A 23,929-nucleotide genomic window follows, 5' to 3' on the forward strand; every position below is an offset into this window, starting at 1 on the left:
TGTTCTTCAAAAAGCGATTTACCTTGGTCATCAGTCTGGGGTCACTTTTCTGTAATATGGATAATGTGTCATAGGTCACTTCACTTTGAAGAAGCCATCAGCCTTGGTTATTACGGTGAAATGAAGCTATTACCGTCGTGACGACTGGGTGGGAGGCCATGGTGGGAGAATCCTGCCTCCTTGTCATGCATTTCCATTGATCTGCTCAAAGCAGGCGAGCAGCAATAGACCCTCGCTGACCTAGCAGATAATAGTCGGGACTCGGTAGCTAAGCTGCCGACCGGGAGTTTTCCAGTGATGCGGGTTCAAGTCGAATCCCCTCCTGGACGAGCACTCGAGAGGCAAGAAGGTCCAGTCCAATCTGGGAGGTTCAGTTAATTTATCATAAAACTGATGTGTGTTAGGCATGGCTACTTTGAACACCTGTTTAAAGCCAATCTTCTGGCCGGGACGTTGGACATCTCTGGGTCCGCGGTTCTGGAGGCTGATCCTCCAATTAGCTATGAACCTCCCCAGTCTCACAGGCAGTGAACCAGCCGAGGGGATGGAAGGCTGCAGGGATCTGTGTTGTCCGGCGTGAGCTTCTCCACGCTGGTGGTGAGGCTGCCCTCCTGGCATTGTAAGTAATCTTAGCTTCCATTTTGGAGACGGCCATCATCTCAACTGTCTGGCAAAAGGGACTCGTCATCCGTATCTGGAAAAGGAAGGGTAATCACCTGGACTGTGGCAACTACAGGGGGATAACACTGCTCTCGGTGCCGGGTAAGGACCTTGCTAGGGTCCGTAATCATTTGCTCACCTATGAGCGACCAGAGCAGTTGGGTTTTATACCTAAGAAGTCTACCATTGACCACATCCTGGCACTGAGGGTTTTCATGGAGGGCAACGTGAATATCGGCAGAGTGTCTTTGCAGTTTTTGTCAATTTTCATAAAGCGTTTGACTTTTGGGACATCCTGAGACTTCGTGGGATCCCCTCAAGGTTGCAGGATATCATGGCCGGCCTTAGTGGTCTTATGTTATCTACCACTTTTAAAATGATCTCATTCCCCCATCTACTCAATTCAACTATGTACATACAGTGGGTTATACTTTTACATTTAAGGTGACCATTTGTTCCTTTTACATTCCATGTATGATTTTGGGCTATACAAGGCATACATTGTTGCTGTTGTTGTTTTGCAGAGTTTGTTTGCTGCCTTTGTTGATTTTCATAAAGCGTTCGACTCATTTGATTGAGCTGCTCTGTGGGAAATCCTGAGACTTTACAGGATCACCTCAAGGTTACTGGATATCATGGCTGGCCTGTGCACTGGTACTGTGAGTGCAGTGCAGAGTACAGGCTGAACCTCTGCGTTTTTCCCAGTTGATTCTGGGGTCTGGTTTTGTTCCTACTCTGTTCAATGCTTGTATGGACTGGGTGTTGGGCAAGGTCATGGGGTCCAGCAGCTGTGGGGCATCGGTTGGTGTAGAGAGATTCACGGATCGTTACTTTGCTGACGATGCTGTGATCTTTGCGGAGTCAATCGAGGCTCTGATCGGGGCTCTTGAGAGACTGAGCAAGGATGTCTCTAGAAAGGAGTGTGTGGCGCTCCTGATATCTCTGCAAAAGAACAAAGATCCAAGTCTTTAGAGTCCTGGTGCTTCCTGTCTTGCTATATGGTTGAGAGACATGGATGCTATCCAGTGACCTGAGATGAAGACTGGGCTCCTTCAGTACTGTGTCTCTCCAGATAATTCTTGGGTACTGTTGGTTTGACATTGGGTTGCTAATGGAGTCCCAAATATGGCACATTACCTGCATTGTGAGGGAGTGTCAGTCGCGGCACCATGGCCATGAGGCGCCTTTCTCAGAGGGTGATCGGGCTCGTAAGATCCTCATTATTGAGCACCCGAGTGGCTGGACCAGGCCAAGGGGTCGCCCACGTAAGAGGCTTCATTTCCAGATGGTGGGACTGGACTGCATGTCTGCCTAGAGGGTTACCAACCAGGATCCCGGGCTGTTTGGTCATGTGGTGGGTGCAGCAGCACACTGTACCAGTGCATGCCCCCCAACCTGACCTGACCTGATGTGTGTCATTTGCTTGAACGTGAAATTCAAACGGAGGACACCAGTTGTGAGAAGTGACCGGTCACAGAAGTTTGTTGGAGTTTAGGACGCATTCCATGAAAGTTCCTATCCCAAACAGGCTGCAGACTGTAATAATATTTATTTTGGGTCTGAATAAATGTTTATAGGAGACCTCTATTGTTTTAGCACTCTGCCCTCCTTGAGGCGACATTGACGGAATCACTAGGAAATTTTATTTCCTTCTTTTATGGCGAATTCAGTAAAGGAAATGAGCATCAGCATTTTATTCCAAAGTTTGTTATGTCAGCATATGGAATGGCTTGGCAGTCAACAGCCAGCCAGGGATTTTATTGACGTAATTGTGCAATTTTTTTTTTTTTTTTGCTTCCTAATATTCATGGCCATGATCTGTGGCAGACAGGCCAATACCAACCCCCACCATATCCGGGGATATTCAGCTCCTGGCACTGTGACCCAAAGGAAGGATGCCCAAGTTGTGTCAGGCTACAGGATGGAGAATGGGATGGCAGTGGGTCGCAATGAGTTGGATGTGAAAGTATAAACATCTGTGCAAATTTATTAAAGATGAAAACCCCCATTGACAGAAGTTTGGATGGGGCATGATTAGGGAGTACAGAACAGACGAGGCTATCGTGGCCACTTTACCTCAGGCATTTAGGTTCATCCTGCTCTTTCACAAAAGATGCCCAGAGATCTTTAATGACCGTAAAATGTCAGGGTGTCGGGTTTTACGTTTTATCCAAAGGTGGTCTGTAATTCAGAAAAAGGATGACAGGCCCAGGATGAAAGTGTCCTAATGCCTGCAGGTAGGTAGAGGGGCATCTTACCCCATGTGGATGGGCTGAAGTTCATCATAGGGTCAAACAGGGAGGGGAGAGGCAGCCATGAGATGGACCCGTGAATCAGTGCAGCTTTATGAACATTGTACTAGACCACCGCTTTGCAATTTATGGACTGTGGTGCCATTTCAGGTGGGCCACAGATTAAACCCTAACCCCGTCCCACAGCTCTGATGATCGCATTCGGGTGGCAGTAGGAGTAATGCAGGTGGATCACGGCCTATCCTGGTGTTTAGTTCACCAAGGAGGAAAAAGCATTGATGGTCGCGCTTGAGTCATCTAATGGTCTGACACTCTGGTGACCACACGGGTGATCACACTCGATTCATTGAGGAAGATCACCCCTACCCACACTAACTCAGATGAGTGGCACAGCTCCCCCAGTGAGTTGTACTAAACTTACAAAGAGGGAAGTCCACCCAACCCACCCTACGTGGGTCACAAACACACCAGCATGACACCACAAAGGTTGGTAAACACTGTACTAGACCATGGTGGTGGTCCTCAGACAAAGCAGGCACTTTACCAGTAAGTCTCCATCCCCACCTGAGCTCTGGGTGATGACTAGTGGAGCAAGTGGACAAAATGTGGATTGGTGGGCTTGGTCTTTGTAACGAGGTGAGGGGCTCAAGGAGCAATCCAAAGGAGAACTGCTGCTTGTCCAGACTCAGAAGAGCCAGCTGAGGCCCTTTAAGCAAGTCATCGAGCACCAAGGAGGCAGACCCAGGATGTGCTGGTGGGCTTATACCTCTTGATTGCCCTGGGGACTTCCGGGGAAGTTGTTAAGGATAGGAAGGCCTGTGTCCATATTATCAGCCATCCAAGAATCACTCCTCGGAATTGTGCTAAAACATCTGACTAAGATAAGAATTTGTTCTACCCCAGAGTAGGACGTGAGAAGTAGATGTGAAGGGTCCTACACCCCCCAGTCCTAGCAAGGAGTAGATATTCACATTTGAGAATGAAAGATGTCACAATTTGATGGGATCTTGAGCCTCAAAGTGGTACTCATGGTGACGTTGCCGACACAAACCCTAAGGCTTTATTACAAAGTATGGCCAAGTGATGGAATGACAGGACAAAGACAAAAAAAATGGTGGAGACACCAGCCAGGTTCTACAGTCCAAAACAAACTAAGTGCCTTCATGGCTTTCAAACATACCTTGTCTGAGAAAAACAACTCGTAGGCTTCTTCAGATTTGAAATTCCGAGTATTTTTGGGAAGCTTCCTTCCAGTGGTCTGCTCCTTACAGAAAGACTAACTCCTTCTAGTCAGCCACTGCCCGTTAGAAGAACTTCTGGGTTACATAGAAGTCCCATATAGTAGACAGTATGTCTCCCTGCAGCGCCCTCTTGTGGCACCCATGGACCCCAAAAGGGCTGTGCTATTGGACTACAATTCCCAGCATTCCCTGCTGGTTCCCAAATGGAGGGCTACAACACCCCCCAGAGACAGTCCTTCCCTGTTCCCGATCATGGCCAGGGAAGGTGTTACACATATGCCTGGTTGGAATGCCTGTCCATTTTACCATCCAGGTAAGGAATCGTCCCCTAGTTCTGTTGGGATGTTCGTCCGTCCACTTGGGGAGTCCCTATTTGGTTTGGCACCTTCCTCTCTCTTGGCCGGAATGCCTGTATGCCCTCTCGGAGCTTCCCGTCTGGATAAGGAACCATCCCCTCTCCTGGTCAGGATGCCCATTCATCCCGTATGCCGCCTACAGCCTATTTTCCTACTCTGAGACACGATAAATATGGGCACCGGTCAGCGGAGCTCAGCATGCTGCTAATGCAACACTCATCAGGAAAAGCGGAAAGGAAATGATGATGACGATGATTTAGACCTTTCACAGCCTGCACTGCCTTAAGGCACATTCAGAAGCCCAGACCACCACAGATGAAAGCTCCTCAAGAATGCTCTCTATGAAGTTAAGGATTTGGGATTTCATGAAAGCCTCGCTGCTATAGCGAACAGCAGGACAGGCGTAATGCCAACTGCCCACTATGAGCTGCGCTTTAAATGCCCTTGGTGGCTGTGTGTGTGTGTGTGGGTGTGTGTGTGTGTGTGTGTGTTTTTAATGTCCCAGCAGCTCTGTTTTGGTGGTCCTCTATCTGCCTGTCCTCCACTTTAGTTTCACCCCTTTTGCAATTTGCCTTTTCGCCCCTAAATTTGTAAGGAGCAGCCCCGCAATTGCTAAACCGTTTCCATGGTAACCCTGTAAGAAATTGTGCTAGTCACCCAATAAACAGGCATATCTCCTAACCATTTTTTTTTTGGTAATAATATGCCACGTTTGTAATAATGAGGGCCGCTTGCTCCAGTGGGTGTACTTGGCGCCGAGTGCTCGGTGTGCCCAGCTTTAATTTGATAGCAGCCATCTGGTTTCCTGTCACTCTGCACATCAGGGTTTATTAGTGACATGACAGGGAGGTGAGGATAATGAGCCACGGAGGTGACGGGCTCCTCCTCCCCGTCACCTGAGTCTCTCCTCCTGCCGTGTCACATCTCTGACAGAGGAGCTCAACGGCTCACGGACTGGTACATTAACAACAATAGAGAGCTGGCTGGCGTGGGTGTCGAAAAAGAGGGAGAGAGAGAGAGAGAGAGACGCTTCGAGTCCATATGGCGAAATACTGTGAGGCTGCAGCACTGATTACAAAACTCCGACTGGTCTGAACTTCCAGCAGGCGCCGTCCTCCGATGTCGCAGGCGAGTTATAAATAACCCTAATGCCATCTGAGTGTTATGTTGGGAGTTGCTCCATGCCTGCTCTAGCTGATTCGCTGATTCTCAGTTAAAGTCTGGTTTGTTGTCAGTGTCCCCTAATGGTAGGACAGAAGAAGAGGTCAGGCCAGTGGTGAGTGTTGACCGACACTAGCTGGACTTGTTGAAGGAGTTCAATGTCCCCTCCATGTGTTTTCCATTATTTTAAAATTTAGGAGGATGAAACACTTTGTGTTTAGTGTGAATAGCCATGCAAAGAAAGGCGCTATATAACATGAAGGTCATCATCATGCTGTAGTCCCAGTAAACATAAACAAGCTCTTAAAGGGCTGGGGTATCAACCAGGTAACCCTGTCAGTTGTTCAAAACAGCTGGATCTGCTAGATCTTCAACTTTAATCGACCACCCGATCCTCTGTGCCACCCTCTCCGACCTTGGCATTACTACTACTGGTTTGAGTTCAACTTCTTGGGAAGATCTATCTACGTGTCTTATTGAAAACAGGCATCAAGGGCACACCAGGCAAGCATTGAGGAACTTATAGCCCTAACTCCTCACTAGGCCCTAGCACCCTGCCCCATGGTATAACTTGTCAGTACTATGCCACTAATATTCACCTTTACCTGGCACGATATCAGTAAGAGTCTCCGCATGTCTCACTGATACTGCCACTGGGATGAAGGAACACCATCTCCAGTAAAGATGGACCTTCTTGTTATCCCAGCTCATCCATCTATTCAGCCTGCCATCTTTATTCAGCCTGGCTCCTTATTACCAACACTAGCCAAGTTGGTAAACAATCTTAGGGTGGTGATTGATGACCAGCTGTCCTTTACTGACCATGCTGCAACCCTCTCTTGGTCACTCTGTATATATATTGTGAAGCCCCAGGCGCGGACAGCCCTCCCTAACCCTGACACGGACAGGCTGAACACAAGTTTGTCACACAGCATACAGTTTATTTCTTCACTCCCCACAGCACAGCGTAGTACCAAATGGCACACAATGCTCAGTCCCTTCTTCAGTTCCCTTCTCTTCTCTTCTTGTCCACCTCCACTCCTCCTGGCAAGTTTTGTCCTCCACCTCCTGACTCTGCTGGCTCCTTTTATACAGGGTGGTCCAGATCTAATTATACAGATTCAGATTGTCCGGATGACTTTGATTTATGCGGGGACGATTCCAGTTCGGTGAAAAGACGATTCTTGATGTCGTCAGTTCGCACACTTCTCGATGGTACAGGATTTTTTGGGTGATTTTCTATGTAATGAACTTAATAAGTTACAGCGTAATGAAAATTGCATAATTAAATCTGGACCACCCTATATGTGCCAGGTGCTCGTTGACCTACTGCAGGGTGTGACGGAAGAGCTGCATCCAAGGGCTCAGCAGCAGCTGGGGCACCCCCTGGCAGCGCCCACAGAACCCAACCGGGTTACATCAAACTCCAGCTCCCATGGAGCCCTGCAGGAGCCTGGTACCACTTCAACCCAAGGGGGCTGCCACCTAGCGCTCCTGGGGAAGTAATGCTCTGAATAGGGTCCTTTCCTCTGTCCTTCCAGTGTGGAGGCATCCCAGCAGGGCAAGGGTCCTGGCCATGTGCCACTATATATATACTATATATAAAGATCAGGTCATATCTGACAGGGTATGCAGAGCAACTCCTGGTCCAGGCTTTGGTCTCGTCACATCTGCAACTCTGCTTTGTGGAAGCCCCGACACGTGTCACCAAGCTGCTGCAGTGCATGTCTGGTTTTCCAGTGTCACTCCTCTATTAAGATCACTGCTGTGGCTCCCTGTTGCACTGAGCATTAAGTTCAAATCCCTGATGCTCACCTACAGAGTACCCAATGGGTCAACACCTACAGTGGGTTCAGGTTGGGGTACAGAGCGTTGCTGCATTCACCACATGACAAAACACTTTGGGATCCTGGTTGGCAACCCCACCCAGTGAGACACGCGGTCCAGTCCCACCCTTCGGAAATGACCATCTATTTGCCACAGCCAGGTATTACGTGGGCATCCTCTTTGAAAGGAACACTTAATCATCTAGTCTGTCACCAGGTCAATGAAGCTTCAGGGATGTCAGTCTCAGAGCCGTAGCGTGGGTGGTGCGAACTGTGCACGCGCACCAGCGGCGCAGATCGTTGACGTGAATGTTTCGGGTTAATACGAAGAAAAAAAAAATTAAAACATTAATATCACTAAAAATTAGTAAAACGTTAATAGATATGTCCCATTACTTTTTATGATTTTGTAAACAACTTGCACATTTGCATGTGTTTGTATTGTCTTTTACAATCTCAGCCGAATTTTTGGAAATACAAGAGCAGTTCTAAATAAAATAACAATGAGAATGGTGCACTGCTAGAAAATATGCAAACGCACAACGGAGCGCTGCGAGCTTTTATGGTTGGAACCGCGTTGCCCAACCAGTCATTACGCTCTCATAGTCACCCTCTGTCTACTCGAATCTCTACGCTCTCTGTGTGTTTCTGCGATTTTATTTTAAATATTATAATTTTTTTTATCTTAATAGACAATTTTGCTTTGCGCCCCTTCCCCTACCACACCACAACACATAAAACTATGTGTGGAGAAGTTTGATGCGTGCAATCTGTATTTATTGACGGATTTTGATTAAAATTGATATTGAAGTTTCAATTACGGTTCTTTGAAGCTAATTACACTTTGATTAAGCCTGATAGGGCGCAAAGCGTTCGAGTGTTACACACGGCCGAATTTTGTTCTGTGCTGAATCTTTATTTTTTATATACAGTATTGTGTTAATTTTATCAAACGTATTGTAATTTGTTTATGTAAATAAATAAAATGCAATAATAATAATTATTTTGTTTTATTTGTAAATACAATAAATTTGTTTAATCCATTTTGATTGAAGAAGGGCGCTTATTTTCCCTTTCGGCACCGGGAGTCGTTTTGCCACGCTATGGCTCTGACCAATCTGTCCAGTTAGGAAGTGTAAGCGATTGTGAATAAGGATCACCTGCTTTGGTGCAAATGAAAGGGACAACAGCTGCACAGCAAGACAACTCCCAAAAAGGCAATGGTGGCCTCCTGTAAATACGAGAGACAAAATACAGAGGAGGTTTGGGGACCCACCCCGTATATCATAGCAGCGAGTAGTCATAAAAGACTGCGTCCAAAACGGGACCGCAGGAAAAAGAAGGTTGGGTTGGGAAGGAAGAGGCGGGTCCAAGACGGAAATGAGGTAAGTAGGGGACGTGGTTTGCAGAGGGATGAGGAAGCTGGTTAGGGTTTAGTTCATCTCGCCTTCTAGGGGGTCTACAGAGGAATGGAGAAAATGCATTAGCCGCACAGCGTCAACCCCTGACTCAGCGTGTTACGCCCAATTAAGCCCATCGTGTGGCACAATCCTTATCCTTCCTGACCGATTCTTCTCTAGTATTGCATTTTGCTTGTCTCCTTGTCCCTACTGGTAGCATGAGGTGGTACCTGCAGCCTATTCAGGTTGCACAGGTAGTCCAGCAGAAAGTTTGCTGTGCTTCCCAACACAGTCCCAAGAGCATGGAAGAGATACCAGGAGGCGAGCTGAACAGGGCTGTCGAAGGGCATCGACCCAGCAGCAGGACTGGTATCTGCTCCTTTGTGTGAGAAGGAAGAAAAGGATTACTGTCAGAGACCTACAAAATGACCTCCAGCTAGCTACTGGTGTGCATGTTCCTGACCAAACTGTCACAAACAGGCTCCATGAGGGTGGCATTAGGGCCCGACGTCCTCTAGTGGGGCCTGTGCTCAGGATGGTCTTAATATTTGGGTACAATGGGCAACGGCTGAGGGCCCACAATGCTTCTGATGCTTTTGTATGTTTCTGTTCTGCTATCAAAACATGGTCACGGTACCCTACTTTGCACTGAGTCTACTATGATGCTGTTAAGATGGCCCTGCCTGTGCTTACAGCCCATCACCGTACGGCCTGGAATGGCATTCGTCACAGAATTCACAATTGGCAGCTCCACCATTGCCACCCTGTTCTCTTCACAGGTGAGAGGAGGTTCACACTGAGCACTTGTGACAGATGTATAAGAGTCTGGAGACACCATTGTGAATGCAACATTACCCATCAGGTCAGTGATGGTCCAGGGAGGCATATCCTTGGAGTGTCACACAGACCTCCACATATCCTGACTACTGTTTGGTACCAGGATGAAATCCTCAGAGCCATTGTCAGACCTTACACTGGTGTAGTGGGCCCTCGGCTCCTACTGATGCAGGTCAGTGTCCGACCTCATGTGGCCAGAGGGTGTAATCAGTTCCTGGATGATGAAGGCATTGATGCCATTGACTGGCCAGACCTGAATCCAATTGAGGACCTCTGGGATGTTAGGCAGTGGTGCATCCAGTGCCGCCAGGTAGTGCCAAAGACTGTCCAGGGGCTCACTGATGGACTCCATCCGCCATCTTATGTGCCCCAAACATTGTGTGGAAGGCACACTGGCAGGTGGGGGCCATACACACTACTGAGTCACATTAAGGGTTGCCTTGCTGAAATTCATGCTAGTTGGATCAGCCTGGGATTTTAGTTTTTGGCTTTTGATTTTTGGTGTGATGTTGAATCAGCCCTCAGTATGTTTGTGATTTTGGTTTCCATTGATCGTTGTTACATCATTGTGTTCTCAACGTGTTACACAGGATTACTCAGTAATTATTTTCTACTTGAGTATTTCATTCAGGTCTTCTGATGAACAGTGTCTGGTGATGTGGCATCAAATTCCAATTCACACTCCTTTATTGTGAAGTAAGTAGTTACCACAGCAGGCTTTCAATTTACAGAAAAAATTGGGGAGCACACAGATTAGGGCTGCCGCAGCGCTTATTCTATAAGTGAAATTCCACTGCTGTCCATAGGGGTGCCCTCTGCTGCCCCATACCGAGAGAGCAGCTCGGCACGACAGCAGCCTGCACATCAGGCCTGAGACTGAGCAACATTGGATCAGCTGAGTGGATGACCAAGAGCGCTCCCCACAGGACAGAATTAAGAGTATAGCAGATTAGAGTAAATGAAACTTAATTAAGGCCCAGCGCTGCAAAGCTGCGCCCGCTGCGCCTGCTGCGCCCGCTGCTGTCTGGATAGGAATTTGATTAATGTGATTAACATGGACTCAGCTACTCCAGTGGCACATTCTTTCCATTAGTCTTATTAAATTCCTGACCAAGCAGTCAGAATGAGAGCTGCCAGCCTTTACACCATTTCACATTTCTCTGGTTGGGCATGAGAAGGGGGTGAAGCTGAGTGGACGGGGACCCCCGAGTGGCATGTGTTTCAAAGCATACAGTTTTCTAGAATCGCCTTCTCACTTATAACCAGGCAGCAGTTTTTTTAGTGTCAGTGACATTCTGTGTCATTGGACTGGAGGGCAGCATGGTGGCTGGGTGGTTAGCATGGCCTGCCTCAATTGTGCAGGGTCCTGGAATTGAATCTGTGCGGATTCTGCATGTGAGCCTCATGTCTGGGTGAGTTTAACTCCTGGTGCTCTACAGACACGGGCCAGAGTCCCAGATGGTCCTGTGTGAGTGTGAGCTGAGTGAAGAGACCCTGCAGTGGACCGATGCCTCTCCAGAGGTGGGCCCTACTCTGAAACCATTACTTGGTGGAGTAAGCTTGGGACTCCTCTAGACCTGGACTGGTTGTAGTGGATTTGAGAAAATTAGTCATCTCCAATTTTAAGTAACGGCTTACAGGCTGTCTCTCAATTATATAGCGCCTTTCCTTTTAGTCGTCGGCTTTATGTAGTGCCTTTTCTTTATCTACACAGCTGTTAAAGAGCGCCTTTCATTTTAAATTCAAGGTGGAACATTTCACATCTATCTATCTATCTATCTATCTATCTATTATAGTGTCGTTCACATCTATCTATCTGTCTGTCTGTCTGTCTGTCTGTCTAATCTTTTATATACTGCCTCTTTGCAATATATATTTTTATATAGTGCCTTTCCTTCCTAGCTCTTTTTTTCATTATCTCACTCTGATTTTCTCTCATCTCTGTATCAATCACTTCTGTGGTGCCTTTCTAGTTCTCTGATACAGTATTTATTTTTCCTAAAGTGCCTTTCCTTTCTATTTGGGGGGTTGTAGCCCGACTGAATGAACCCCTGGAGCAGGATCTGTGCCATATGTCATGTATTTAACTTGAACCTTGTCATTTTGGATACTCCCATATTTTTTTCAAATGGTAATAATTTTTTTTCATATCCATTTTTCACAAATCCCTGTTCATTCAGCACTGCCCAGTTTTTGTGTTATGTGTTGACCTGCTCTTTGGTGCACGTCCACCTCAGCGTGACTGGGGGAGTGCCCAGGAGTTTGTGCCAGGTGCTGGCGACCTGCCAAATTTTAGCTTTCCTATCGTCATGTAGGAGGACGAGGAGGCGGAGGAGGCATGTTGACAAAATGACAACACTTCATTGCAAGTGTGCATGCAGGGCCAATTGGATGTCATCATGTTTGTGTGTGGTGTGTGTGTGTGTTTGTGTGTGTGTCCAGTCCTGGAGACTGCCCAGTGTTCTTCACGTACATATGATTTCTTATTTGGGGGCTGAGTATGATGGCATCGGTGCTCATGGTGGCAGTTTAGCACGGAGGGCATGAGTACTTCAAGTGGCCTCGGGCTGAATGGAGAGACGCTGATGTCCTGTGCTGTACTGTGCCCTCCCTTCATCTTCTTCCTTCAATACCATTTGATTGTCACAGTCATGCCTACGGGACCCCCCTTAAGGGCTGAATTGGGCCACCTGCTGTGCCATGAATAGCATCGTCAGTCTGCTTTCATCAGGCACTGTGGTTAAGGCTTTGGACTTCATGGTCCTGAGATTTTGGGTTCAGAACCTTCAACTGACACTGTGTGACTGCGAGCAAACAACTTCACCTGCATGGGCTCCAACTGGCAATACAAAAGAAATGCAACCAACGGAATCTCAAATGTTGTAAAGTCGACTCAGATAAAGGTGTCAGCCAAATAATAATAACAACTGACTTCATGCTTTCGCACGGGTTTCAGTATTTTGGGGGTTCCATGCTGTGAACAGCAATGTGACATGAGCCTCCACTAGGTGGCGCAGTTAGAAGTCATATGCTGGAATGGGAAAAGATTTGTGTCAATTCAAAATTACAGTGTGGGCAGGGGGGTACAAGGGGGCAGCACTTTAAGGTCTGTAAGGGTATCGTCCTTTCACCACTCCAGAATGTTCCAGTACTGCCTGTAATCTGTTAGCAGGTGCCAGTCATGCCCACTACACATGACACTGTGTCCCTGTGACCAAGTGACTGTGTGTATTACATGTGGGCAGTCAGTTAGCCAGGCCTCGCTTCATACCATACTGTTCAGAGAAGGCACCATCAGCCTAAGTGGTCATCAATCAGCACAACTGGTGTGTCTGTGGCATATGGGAATATAACTGGGAAAAGCCAAGGGGGACATGAAGAGAACAAGGAGGGGGCACACAGATGGCAGCTGGGAGTATTGAGGACCGGTGACATCATATGAGCAGACTTATTATATAGTGCCTTTCACATCTATCTATCTATCTATCTATCTATCTATCTATCTATCTATCTATCTATCTATCTATCATGTGTGATCTTGAGCCTGATCACTTCTCTAGTATTTCCTGAACAATAAGATCCTGTAGGAAGTTCAAATCCCCGTTTAGTCACTGCTGTGTCTCCACAGCTTAATCTCACCTTCGTGTGCATCTCTGATGATAATGTTTAGTCAATATAAACCCCTGGTGGTCCCTGGGACAAAGCATCTCACTACTTTGTGTATCTCTGAAGACACTCTACAAAAAGTGGGCAACTGGTTTGAAGCCAGCGGCTGTCCATGTGTACCACGCCTCACTCACGCACCTCATAGTTAACCCTGAGCCTCAGTACCCTACTAAAAAAACAGCATCTGTGGTCCAGTAGGCAGAGAATTTAATACCAACAGGGTTCAAGTATCAAAGCTCACTACAAACCTCGCCACTCCAATGAAAGTTGTCCCTTACAGCTTCTCATGTCTGAAAAAGAAGGACGTGAGGCCCACTGGTTATTGGCTGTAAGACCAGAATTCAGTCTGGTGGCTCCTTAAACCTTTCATGTCCAGAGCCCTGCCAGTTTGTTCTGTGTGCCAGCTCTGCACTCACCGTGAGCCTACCTCATTCTGTCATCTTTGGAACTGCTGAAATGAGAAGAAAGAGGCGCTGTTGGAATAGCCAGCTTGATCTTACTGAGCTGTAAGAGAGATTTGCTGACATTGTTTTTTGTGATTTATGGGCCTTAATTGGATTGTAATGGTGAGTAAGTCTTGAGACAGATTAACAGTGTGAATTGGCTTTGTCTCACAGATGCTGCTGGAGAGCCACTTGTTTTGTCTATTTGTCCATCGAGCTATCTGTCTATTCAGTCGTCTATTTACCTATCTATCATAAACTGCCTTCCATATCTACCCATACACTTGTCCATGTTCTAAACACACTTTATCCTGTGCAGAGTCGTGCGAAAACTGGAGGCTATTAAAAGTAAGGTATAAGGCACAATGAAGGAACAGAACTGGACATGGAGCCAGTCCATTGTAGGGTGAACTGGACACACTTGACAATTTATCTAAATCACTCCACCTAACCTTCATGTTTGTGAAGTATGGGATAAACTGGAGAACGAAATGGACAGAGGGCAGCACGGTGGCACAGTGGTAGCGCTGCTGCCTCGCAGTTAGGATATCCGGGTTCGCTTCCTGGGTCCTCCCTGCGTGGAGTTCGCATGTTCTCCCCGTGTCTGCGTGGGTTTCCTCCGGCGCTCGGTTTCCTCCCACGATCCAAAGACATGCAGGTTAGGTGGATTGGCGATTCTAAATTGGCCCTAGTGTGTGCTGGGTGTGTTTGTGTGTGTCCTGCGGTGGGTTGGCACCCTGCCCAGGATTGGTTCCTGCCTTGTGCCCTGTGTTGGCTGGGATTGGCTCCGGCAGACCCCCGTGACCCTGTATTCGGATTCAGCGGGTTAGAAAATGGATGGATGAAATGGACAGAGCGAGATCATGCAAACACCACACAGGAAGGTCCGGCCTCCTAGTTGTTAGGTTAGCTTGTGACATTTAAAACAGATATAAGCAACCAGACAGACAGACTGAGACACACAGACAAAGCTGTCTATATAGAATATATAGTGCCTTTCACATCTATCTATTATAGCACCTTTCACATCTATGTACTGTTGCCGCCTATCAATCATATGTCAATCTATGTTCTTCTGTCAGCTCAAATGATTAATAAGTGACATGGGACAGCCCTGACATTACAAGTACTGTATAATGTGTGTTGGCAGCCAAAGCTGCAGCAACCACTGCGACCACTAGGTGGAGCTTCAGGTTGCTCGCCTTTAGAGTTCCCTAGAGTGCTGCTGACCCCAGCAGTAGCCTTTCAGGTCACCAGCCAGGGGAATGGTATGGAGTAGAGATGAGGAGGAGGAGGAAAAGCCAGAGGTTCGAGAAGGATGAAGGAGGTGAGAAGGAAGAGTATTTGTGTGGTTTGGGAAGTGGGTAAAAATGTTTTTATCACCCCTCCTCACATTTATTTTTTTTTATTTGTTACTCCCTGACTGTAAATACACAGTGTAATTTTATTTTTTAATATGATACCCATCTCTAATGCTTTTGAGTTATTTTTGGTCGTTATGAGTCAAGCGTCTGCCCCCTTAAGTGAACACCACTATCTATCTATCTATCTATCTATCTATCTATCTATCTATCTATCTATCTATCTATCTATCTATCTATGCGCCTGTCTCCTCACTCGAACTTTGCCCCTGAAGGCGCCCCGCAGGCAGAGCGTAAAGCACGTGACGACTCCTTAAGCCTTGCTACCTTCTCTGTCCCCTCACCGGGCGCTCTACTTTCCGTCTCCGGCTCACACGGGGTTAACAAAGCGGCAGCGGCGGCCGTCGATTGAGCTTGTTGCAGGAGGGAGGCAAAGAATGTGATATAAGTGAGTAGAGAGCGCGAGCGCGAGAGAGGGAGAGCCAGAGACCGGAGTATTTGTACACCGCCGAGTCCGGCGCAGGCACTCCGCTGCCCATCGGGATTCATCGTACCCTTAGCCGGAATGTCTGGAGTCTGAAGGGTGGATTTGGTTCAAAAGTATCAGCAGCATTTTTTTAGAAAGCAGATGGTGGCGTTCCAGAGGTGGGGAATACCCCGCTTTTTTTGTATTAATTTTTCCCTCGCTGGACATGGTTATGAAGTAATTCTTTCCAGGTCGGTGTCCCCTTCTGATCTGCAGGTTTTATTTAAATGATGCACTTTGTCGCCAAGTCAAGGTAAGGAGATTTAAAAGGCATATGTTCTTTTGTCTTTTTCTGTTAAACACACACACACACACACAAGGCTGTCACTAAATGTATGCGGTGTGCCTGGTATGGACCGTGTGTTGTGTGTGTGTGTGTGTGCGCGCGCGCGCGTGCGTGTGTGTGTGCGTGTGTGCTTTAACATGTTGTGGATGCGTGCATACGACATGCGCTCAAAGTTTCTGTTGCCAGTAATCCGCCGCCACCCTGAACACTCCTTGCTCGTGAATAGAGTAACTGTCACCGCGGATGCACACCTTTGACATAAATTGCAGGCTTCTGCAAGATGCACTTTATATAAAGGTGCTTGTGCCCAACCAATCGATTGTAAAGCCTTTAATGTGTTTCTCCAGGTGGAAAGTGATGAAAACAGGAATGCCGCACGCGCACGCGCGTGTGAGTGTGTGTGTGTGTTCATTTGTTTCCCTCGATGTATTCCAGACGACAGGAACGTGCGACTGACTGACTTGCACCTGCGGCGTAAAGTGAGCGCGCGCCACATACGCGAGTGCCTTAAAAACCGGAGCGCGACGCACGAAATAAATGGCCGGAAGCCAGTGGGTCATGCTTTTGGAATTTAAACACCCACTGACTGAGGTACTCAGGCAAGTTCCGATCCAGTCGCACACCCTATAGGTAACACTGACATACTTTCACTTATTATTTTATATAGCGCCTTTCATAAGGGTAATCTCCACGAACTTTCCGTCACTCACTTTAAGTCTGTGTTAATGCTGGGTACGGTGAGTACAGCCATCACTCCGTATCAAGCAACCATACTGTTATGTGCACCTGCACTGCTTGCTACTTGGCTCTCCCATTCAGCAGATCACATCTGCTTCAGTGTATGAGGGGAATACCCTGCCTAGGTGTTACTCCTGCATTGCATGACCCTGACAAGTGGATTTAGAACATGAATGGAAGGCGCTTTCTGTGGGCAGCTTCCCTGTGACCCTTCTACCAGCTTGACACTAATAGAGGATTGAAGCCACACATATGCAGAGCTAGCCAGACACTTGTACAAGACTGAAGGAGGGGAACTTGGTACCCAGCTAAAAACTGGTAGTAACAGAAACGACATGGACACCCAGCTAGACACTGGAAGGGAATGAAGCAGCACTGGCACCCATCTGGACACTAGTAGAAGACTGAAGCATCACTGATACTCGGGTAGACACTGGCAGAGAATTAAGCTGTGCTGGTACCCCTTAGACTCTGGTAGAGGACTGAAGCCATGTTGGTACCCAGTTAGACACTAGTAGAGAATGAAGCAGCACTGGTACTCAGCTAGGCACTGGTGGAATATGAAGCACAGCTCTTTACTCAGCTAGACTCTAGTAGAAGACTGAAACCAAGCTAGTACCCAGTTTTACATTGGTAGAGAATAGAGCACAGCTGGTACCCAGCTAGACACTTGTAGAAGATTGAAGCCTCACTAATGCCCAGGTAGACTCAGGCAGAGAATGAAGCCATGCTGGTACCCCCCCAGACTCTGGTAGAAGACTGAAGCTGTTATGGTAGCCAGCTAGGCACTGGTAGGAAATGAAGCTTCAATGGTACCCAGCTAGACACTGGCAGAGATGGCTTTCTCTTCCAGGCTCCTTTTGTGGTTGTTTCCCCCCACTCATCTTCTTCATTAAATGACTGGCAGGTTGTAGCGCATATCCATGGTAAACGTGGCTGTCATTCACTGGTCCGAGGCTGAGCAGATATGCCAGTGCCCTTGCTCCATCTTCCATGAGACTTACCGGGCACATTTGTGTTACGAAGTATTGTGCCATGAAAGGCACTGTACAAAATAAAGATTAACAGAATGCATATTCTGTTATATACCTACTTCCATTAAATCATCTTGATTATCAGAGCACCCCAGGGCAATCTTACCGCATTGGGCACACTGGGCACTTACTGAGTGATTGTGTAGGGGGGGTCTCCAATGCACTGCTTTGCCCGGGGCTATAATGCTGTTAAGATGGCCCTGGTGCCCCCTTCTTTCTGAAAGAGGACAGCTCATTCCAATTCCTCAAATCCTTTTCTCCATCTTGTATCCGGTGTGCCACTTGAGAAATCAAAATAAAACAAATAAATTCATAAAATGAAAGACCTCTGGAGCGTCCCTTCAGTGCCTCCCATTCTGACACGGAATCGTCCCACACTCGCCCTCTCTTTCTTGGAAGAAGAACGCTCGCTCTCGCCTGGAGCTACAGGAGGCGTATGCAGTGTTCTCAAGTAAAGGGAGTCAAGCTTGTGACACGCTGTTTATTTGTGACAAGCTGACACGGGGTGATGTGACACCAGCTGTCGATCAGGGACGGCCTGTTCTTGACGTACCCTGTCTGGAATGTCAACTTTCTTCCCGTGTTTAGATCCGTGGCTGTGATTCTGAGGCCAGCAATCGAGTGATGATCAAGGCGAGAGCGTCTTTGTATGGTGCACTTCTGACATTGTCAGCAACTTACTGAGTGAGCTGTTCAGCATTCTTATTTCAGTCCGGGGGTCGCTAGGTACAAGGTGGGAGCCAACCTCGGACTGGGCCGCAATCACAGGCACAGCCCCAGTCCTTCATACTGGGGCAAGTTCAAGCCCCTAAAAGCCTGATCTGTGTGTGTCTATAGAAATGTATGAGGAATAGCAGAAGAACATGGGGAGAACATGCAAGGTCCACACAGACAGCGACCAAATATCATCAAACAAAGATAACAAAAACAGTAAAAGATTTGGGGTATCATAGGCTCCCCCATTTAATGCCAGGCTTGAGACATTGAGATGTGTCAGTGTGGACACCATGGATCCAGCAGATAACTTTGTCTTGAAGGGGTCTGTTCCTGTTGGAAGTTTTAGGTTCTGATTTGCGAAGGGCTTCCTGTGACAGAATGAGGTTGATGTAGCAGAGGAACCAGAAGGGGACGGGGATGGCGCTGTTCTAACAGGAAGTGACATCAGTAGTTTTCCGGCGAGTTCTCCTCCATTCTAAAGCAAAGGGACGTTATACTGGTGTGACTGTCAAAGCCAAAGCCTCTCCAATAGTTTTAGTTAAACCTGGAGCCATGAGACCCAATGTGTCTACGCTTATGTCTTGTATTCTTGTCAAGTGGTCTGAGGGGACCTGCAGGTACAAATTTCATTCTTCTGAGTACACCTGACGATGAAGCTGACTTGATTTGATCAGGCTGGCTTTCACTCCCAGGACCCCCAGTACTTTGAGGCAGCCACATAAATTGACAGCATATACCGTATGTGGTGAAAGGCTCCCTGCCGACAAAAGACAATGAGAAATGTGAAAATCCTTGTGCTGCCACAGGGTACCCCACTTCATGTTGTAGGATGTTTCTTTAGCGCACCAAAAGCAGAAACACCACGGCATACCATGCCTGTGCTGGCATCGAGTGATGATGTCTTCTATCAGAGGTGCGCTTTTAGTTCAGAGGTAGGGGCCGGAAGAGGTGGGCAGCGATGTGGGACATGGATGACATAACACATCTCCAGTTGGGTCCAGGCCTTTCTTCTTGGCACAAGGCAGACACAAATGCCAGTTTAGATGCCATGCAAACTGAACCCCCGGATTGTTCCCTTGTAGGATTTATTAGGTGTGTGCGACTACATATATGTTGTATAACAGAACATAACAACAAATTTATGGTTGGCACAGTGGCACAGTGCTGGCACTGCTGCCTCGCATTAAAGAGACTAGGGTTCATGTCCCAGGCGTGGTGTTTCCATGTTCTTCCTGTTCTCCACATGTCTGCGTAGGTTTCGTCCACTCGCTCTGGTGTTCAGCTCTTAGATTATGTGGATTGGTGGTGCTAAATTGGTCCATATGTGTGTCACCTTAGGAGGGACTGGCGCCCTGTACAGGGGTTGTTCCTGCATTTGCTCCCTTTGTTTGCCTGGATAGGCACCACCTTCCTTGCCACCCAGCTCAGGATAATGCAGGTTTAGAATATCGATATATATATATGACATATCAGTATTATCTAACCTGTGGACCGTGGGAGCATTGCACGAGGGCTGTGGCCGACCCCAGCGGAAACAAACGCATTCTCGACTCACAATGGCAGCATTGCAGGAGCATCCCGGAAGACCACCCAATGCCTGCTCTGATGATCACGCTTGATTCAGCAAGGAGGAAAAGCATTAACGATTCATCTAACGCTCTGACGCTCTGGTGATTGTTCTAGACCCCCTGCCCATCCTCATACTTTGTTGATCGTAATTGATTCACCTGGGGAGGTCATGGTAAATTCATCGAGTGGGACCACCAACTTACAAACAGAATGGGCATGTGAAAAACTGGATCATAACACCACAAAGATTGAGAAACACAATACAATAATAACATACTATATAAAAATGTGTGTATGTACATATATGTATATGGAGTATATATACTGTATGTGTGTGTGTATGTATATAGAGTATATACAGTATATATATATATATATATATATATATATATATATATATATATATATATATATAATATGTGTGTGTGTGTGTGTGTGTGCATATACATGTATCTTCCTCTTCTTTCGGCTGCTCCCATTAGGGGTTGCCACAGTGGACCACCTGTTTCCATATCCTCCTGTCCTCTGCCTCTTGCTCTGTCCCACTCACCACCTACATGTCCTCTGTCACCAGATCTGTAAACCTCCTCTCAGACCTTCCTCTTTATCCTCTTATACACATACTGTATACACACGACTGTTATACATAACATCTTCAGACCCACGTAATTCAATTGTTAGTCACAGGCAGCATCAGTCTAACCCAGTAGCATCAGGTGCAAGGGGGCACCAGCCCATTGCAGGACCAACTCACTTACACCCCCACACTCACAATATGGACTTGCAAATTAACCCTTTATTCATCCGATTGTAAAGTAAAGTCCAGCACAGAAGATGGCAGCAGAGAGCCCCATTATTTGTGCATGGCCCCAGCCGTGTAAGGTGGAGTTCCAGAAGTAAGACCCCCAGAGTGTCACGGGGCACCGACTGGCAGTGGTTCAGTTTTACTGCCATAGACTTTAGAGCTGGGAGTGTAGATGCTGGCAGGGGCTAAACAGGCGGAGAGCAAAGAGGGCAGAGGGGGTCAGAAGAGGATAGGAGAAGGTGTGAGGAGGAGACGTTGTGTGCTTCAGTACATGTTAGGCAGAGGTGTTGAAGTGCTCACGAGTAGTCAGGGGAAACAACCTGTTTATAAAGATTCACTGGGCACAGTTTATTTGTTCCTTCCTTATCTGCTCATTATATAATCTTTGCTTTATTTAGCCTTCCATTGTACGCTTTAGTTTGGAATAATATAACCATCTGTTTCATATCTTTTTCTTTTTTGATCTTATATACAGTATATATATATATATATATATATATATATATATATATATATATATATATATATATATACACAGTGGTGTGAAAAACTATTTGCCCCTTCCTGATTTCTTATTCTTTTGCATGTTTGTCACACAAAATGTTTCTGATCATCAAACACATTTAACCATTAGTCAAATATAACACAAGTAAACACAAAATGCAGTTTTTAAATGATGGTTTTATTATTTAGGGAGAAAAAAATCCAAACCTACATGGCCCTGTGTGAAAAGTAATTGCCCCTGAACCTAATAACTGGTTGGGCCACCCTTAGCAGCAATAACTGCAATCAAGCGTTTGCGATAACTTGCAATGAGTCTTTTACAGCGCTCTGGAGGAATTTTGGCCCACTCATCTTTGCAGAATTGTTGTAATTCAGCTTTATTTGAGGGTTTTCTAGCATGAACCGCCTTTTTAAGGTCATGCCATAGCATCTCAATTGGATTCAGGTCAGGACTTTGACTAGGCCACTCCAAAGTCTTCATTTTGTTTTCTTCAGCCATTCAGAGGTGGATTTGCTGGTGTGTTTTGGGTCATTGTCCTGTTGCAGCACCCAAGATCGCTTCAGCTTGAGTTGACGAACAGATGGCGGACATTCTCCTTCAGGATTTTTGGTAGACAGTAGAATTCATGGTTCCATCTATCACAGCAAGCCTTCCAGGTCCTGAAGCAGCAAAACAACCCCAGACCATCACACTACCACCACCATATTTTACTGTTGGTATGATGTTCTTTTCTGAAATGCTGTGTTCCTTTTACGCCAGATGTAACGGACATTTGCCTTCCAAAAAGTTCAACTTTTGTCTCATCAGTCCACAAGGTATTTTCCCAAAAGTCTTGGCAATCATTGAGATGTTTCTTAGCAAAATTGAGACGAGCCCTAATGTTCTTTTGCTTAACAGTGGTTTGCGTCTTGGAAATCTGCCATGCAGGCCGTTTTGCCCAGTCTCTTTCTTATGGTGGAGTCGTGAACACTGACCTTAATTGAGGCAAGTGAGGCCTGCAGTTCTTTAGACGTTGTCCTGGGGTCTTTGTGACCTCTCGGATGAGTCGTCTCTGTGCTCTTGGGGTAATTTTGGTCGGCCGGCCACTCCTGGGAAGGTTCACCACTGTTCCATGTTTTTGCCATTTGTGGATAATGGCTCTCACTGTGGTTCGCTGGAGTCCCAAAGCTTTAGAAATGGCTTTATAACCTTTACCAGACTGATAGATCTCAATTACTTCTGTTCTCATTTGTTCCTGAATTTCTTTGGATCTTGGCATGATGTCTAGCTTTTGAGGTGCTTTTGGTCTGCTTCTCTGTGTCAGGCAGCTCCTATTTAAGTGATTTCTTGATTGAAACAGGTGTGGCAGTAATCAGGCCTGGGGGTGGCTACGGAAATTGAACTCAGGTGTGATACACCACAGTTAGGTTAGTTTTTAACAAGGGGCAATTACTTTTCACTCAGGGCCATGTAGGTTTGGATTTTTTTTCTCCCTAAATAATAAAAACTGCATTTTCTGTTTACTTGTGTTATATTTGACTAATGGTTAAATGTGTTTGATGATCAGAAACATTTTGTGTGACAAACATGCAAAAGAATAAGAAATCAGGAAGGGGGCAAATAGTATTTCACACCACTGTATTTATATATATTCATATACTAGGGGCTTCACTTGCCAATCCCTAAACCTGACACCCAGGCCTGCGCTACATGCTAGCCTCTTTACATCTCTGCCACTCACATTGTGAAGAGGGGGGCTGAACGCACCCCCAGGAGACGCTGTCACCCCTCAGACACTCCCTCTTAAACGGTGATACAATGGGAAACAGAGTTTTTTTTTTTTTTTACCTCCTCTTTGCTCGATCACCTGCTGGTTTGCTGCTGCTGTGCCGCATGATCTGCATCTTGTGTGGCGCTTCGGACATTTAAAAGCTTGTATATCAGCTGTCCTTTTGTCTCACTACCTTGTTTCTCTTCTCCCCCAGACATCCTCAAACACTATTCAATCTCTTTTCACTGTTCCATTATTTCAGAGAGTAATATTTTCCATTTGTTTGCGCTAATGTGATCTTTACTGTCATTTTTTTGAGACTTTCGAATTTTAGTACTTTCATAATCTCTAACCTGCTCTGCATGTGTACCGCGCCAATGTTTTCGAATTCTTTACGATGTTCTACTTTGTCTTTTTCCGGCCCTGGACGTGGTTAAATCTCTTGGCACAACGAGAGCACAGGAAGTGTGTCTGCCCAAAGCATTCCATCAACTGAGAGGTTAGATGACCGTGGTCTTCTTTGAAAAAGGTTGTAGGGCGTGACTTGACCGTCTCGCGGGATGTGAAAGTGTCTCTCTGTCTCTCTTCAAAAGATCACATGTCGTCACAGGAAAAAAAGTCTTGTCTCGTCCCAAGATTTTTTTTTTTTATAATAGGGAGATATATGTGTGTGTCAAGTCAAGTCAAGTTGGGGAGCACTGGTACAGTGCATTGCCACACCCTCCACATGACAAAAAAGCTTGGGATCCTGGTTGGCAACCCCCCAGGCAGACACATGGTCCAGTCCCACCATCTG

General features: G+C 46.6%; 1 protein-coding gene across 3 annotated transcripts in view; it reads left to right on the forward strand.

The window, feature by feature from the left end:
• Positions 1–23,929, forward strand: part of gramd1ba (GRAM domain containing 1Ba) — a 325,749-nt gene that overhangs the window by 81,036 nt on the left and 220,784 nt on the right. Inside the window, exon 1 of one of the 3 annotated variants that reach the window (XM_039764172.1) lies at positions 15,910–15,982. The exons of 1 other annotated variant lie outside the window; for it this stretch is intronic. Coding sequence is in view for 1 of the 2 variants with exons in the window: in XM_039764180.1 (XP_039620114.1) it covers positions 15,957–15,982 (26 nt within the window). In the remaining variant the exon portion in view is untranslated. Of the gene's footprint in view, positions 1–15,909; positions 15,983–23,929 lie in introns of those variants that run through there. One more of the 3 variants, XM_039764180.1, reaches the window with a different exon arrangement.

This window comes from Polypterus senegalus, chromosome 9, assembly GCF_016835505.1.
Source record: "Polypterus senegalus isolate Bchr_013 chromosome 9, ASM1683550v1, whole genome shotgun sequence".
NCBI lineage: Eukaryota > Metazoa > Chordata > Cladistia > Polypteriformes > Polypteridae > Polypterus > Polypterus senegalus.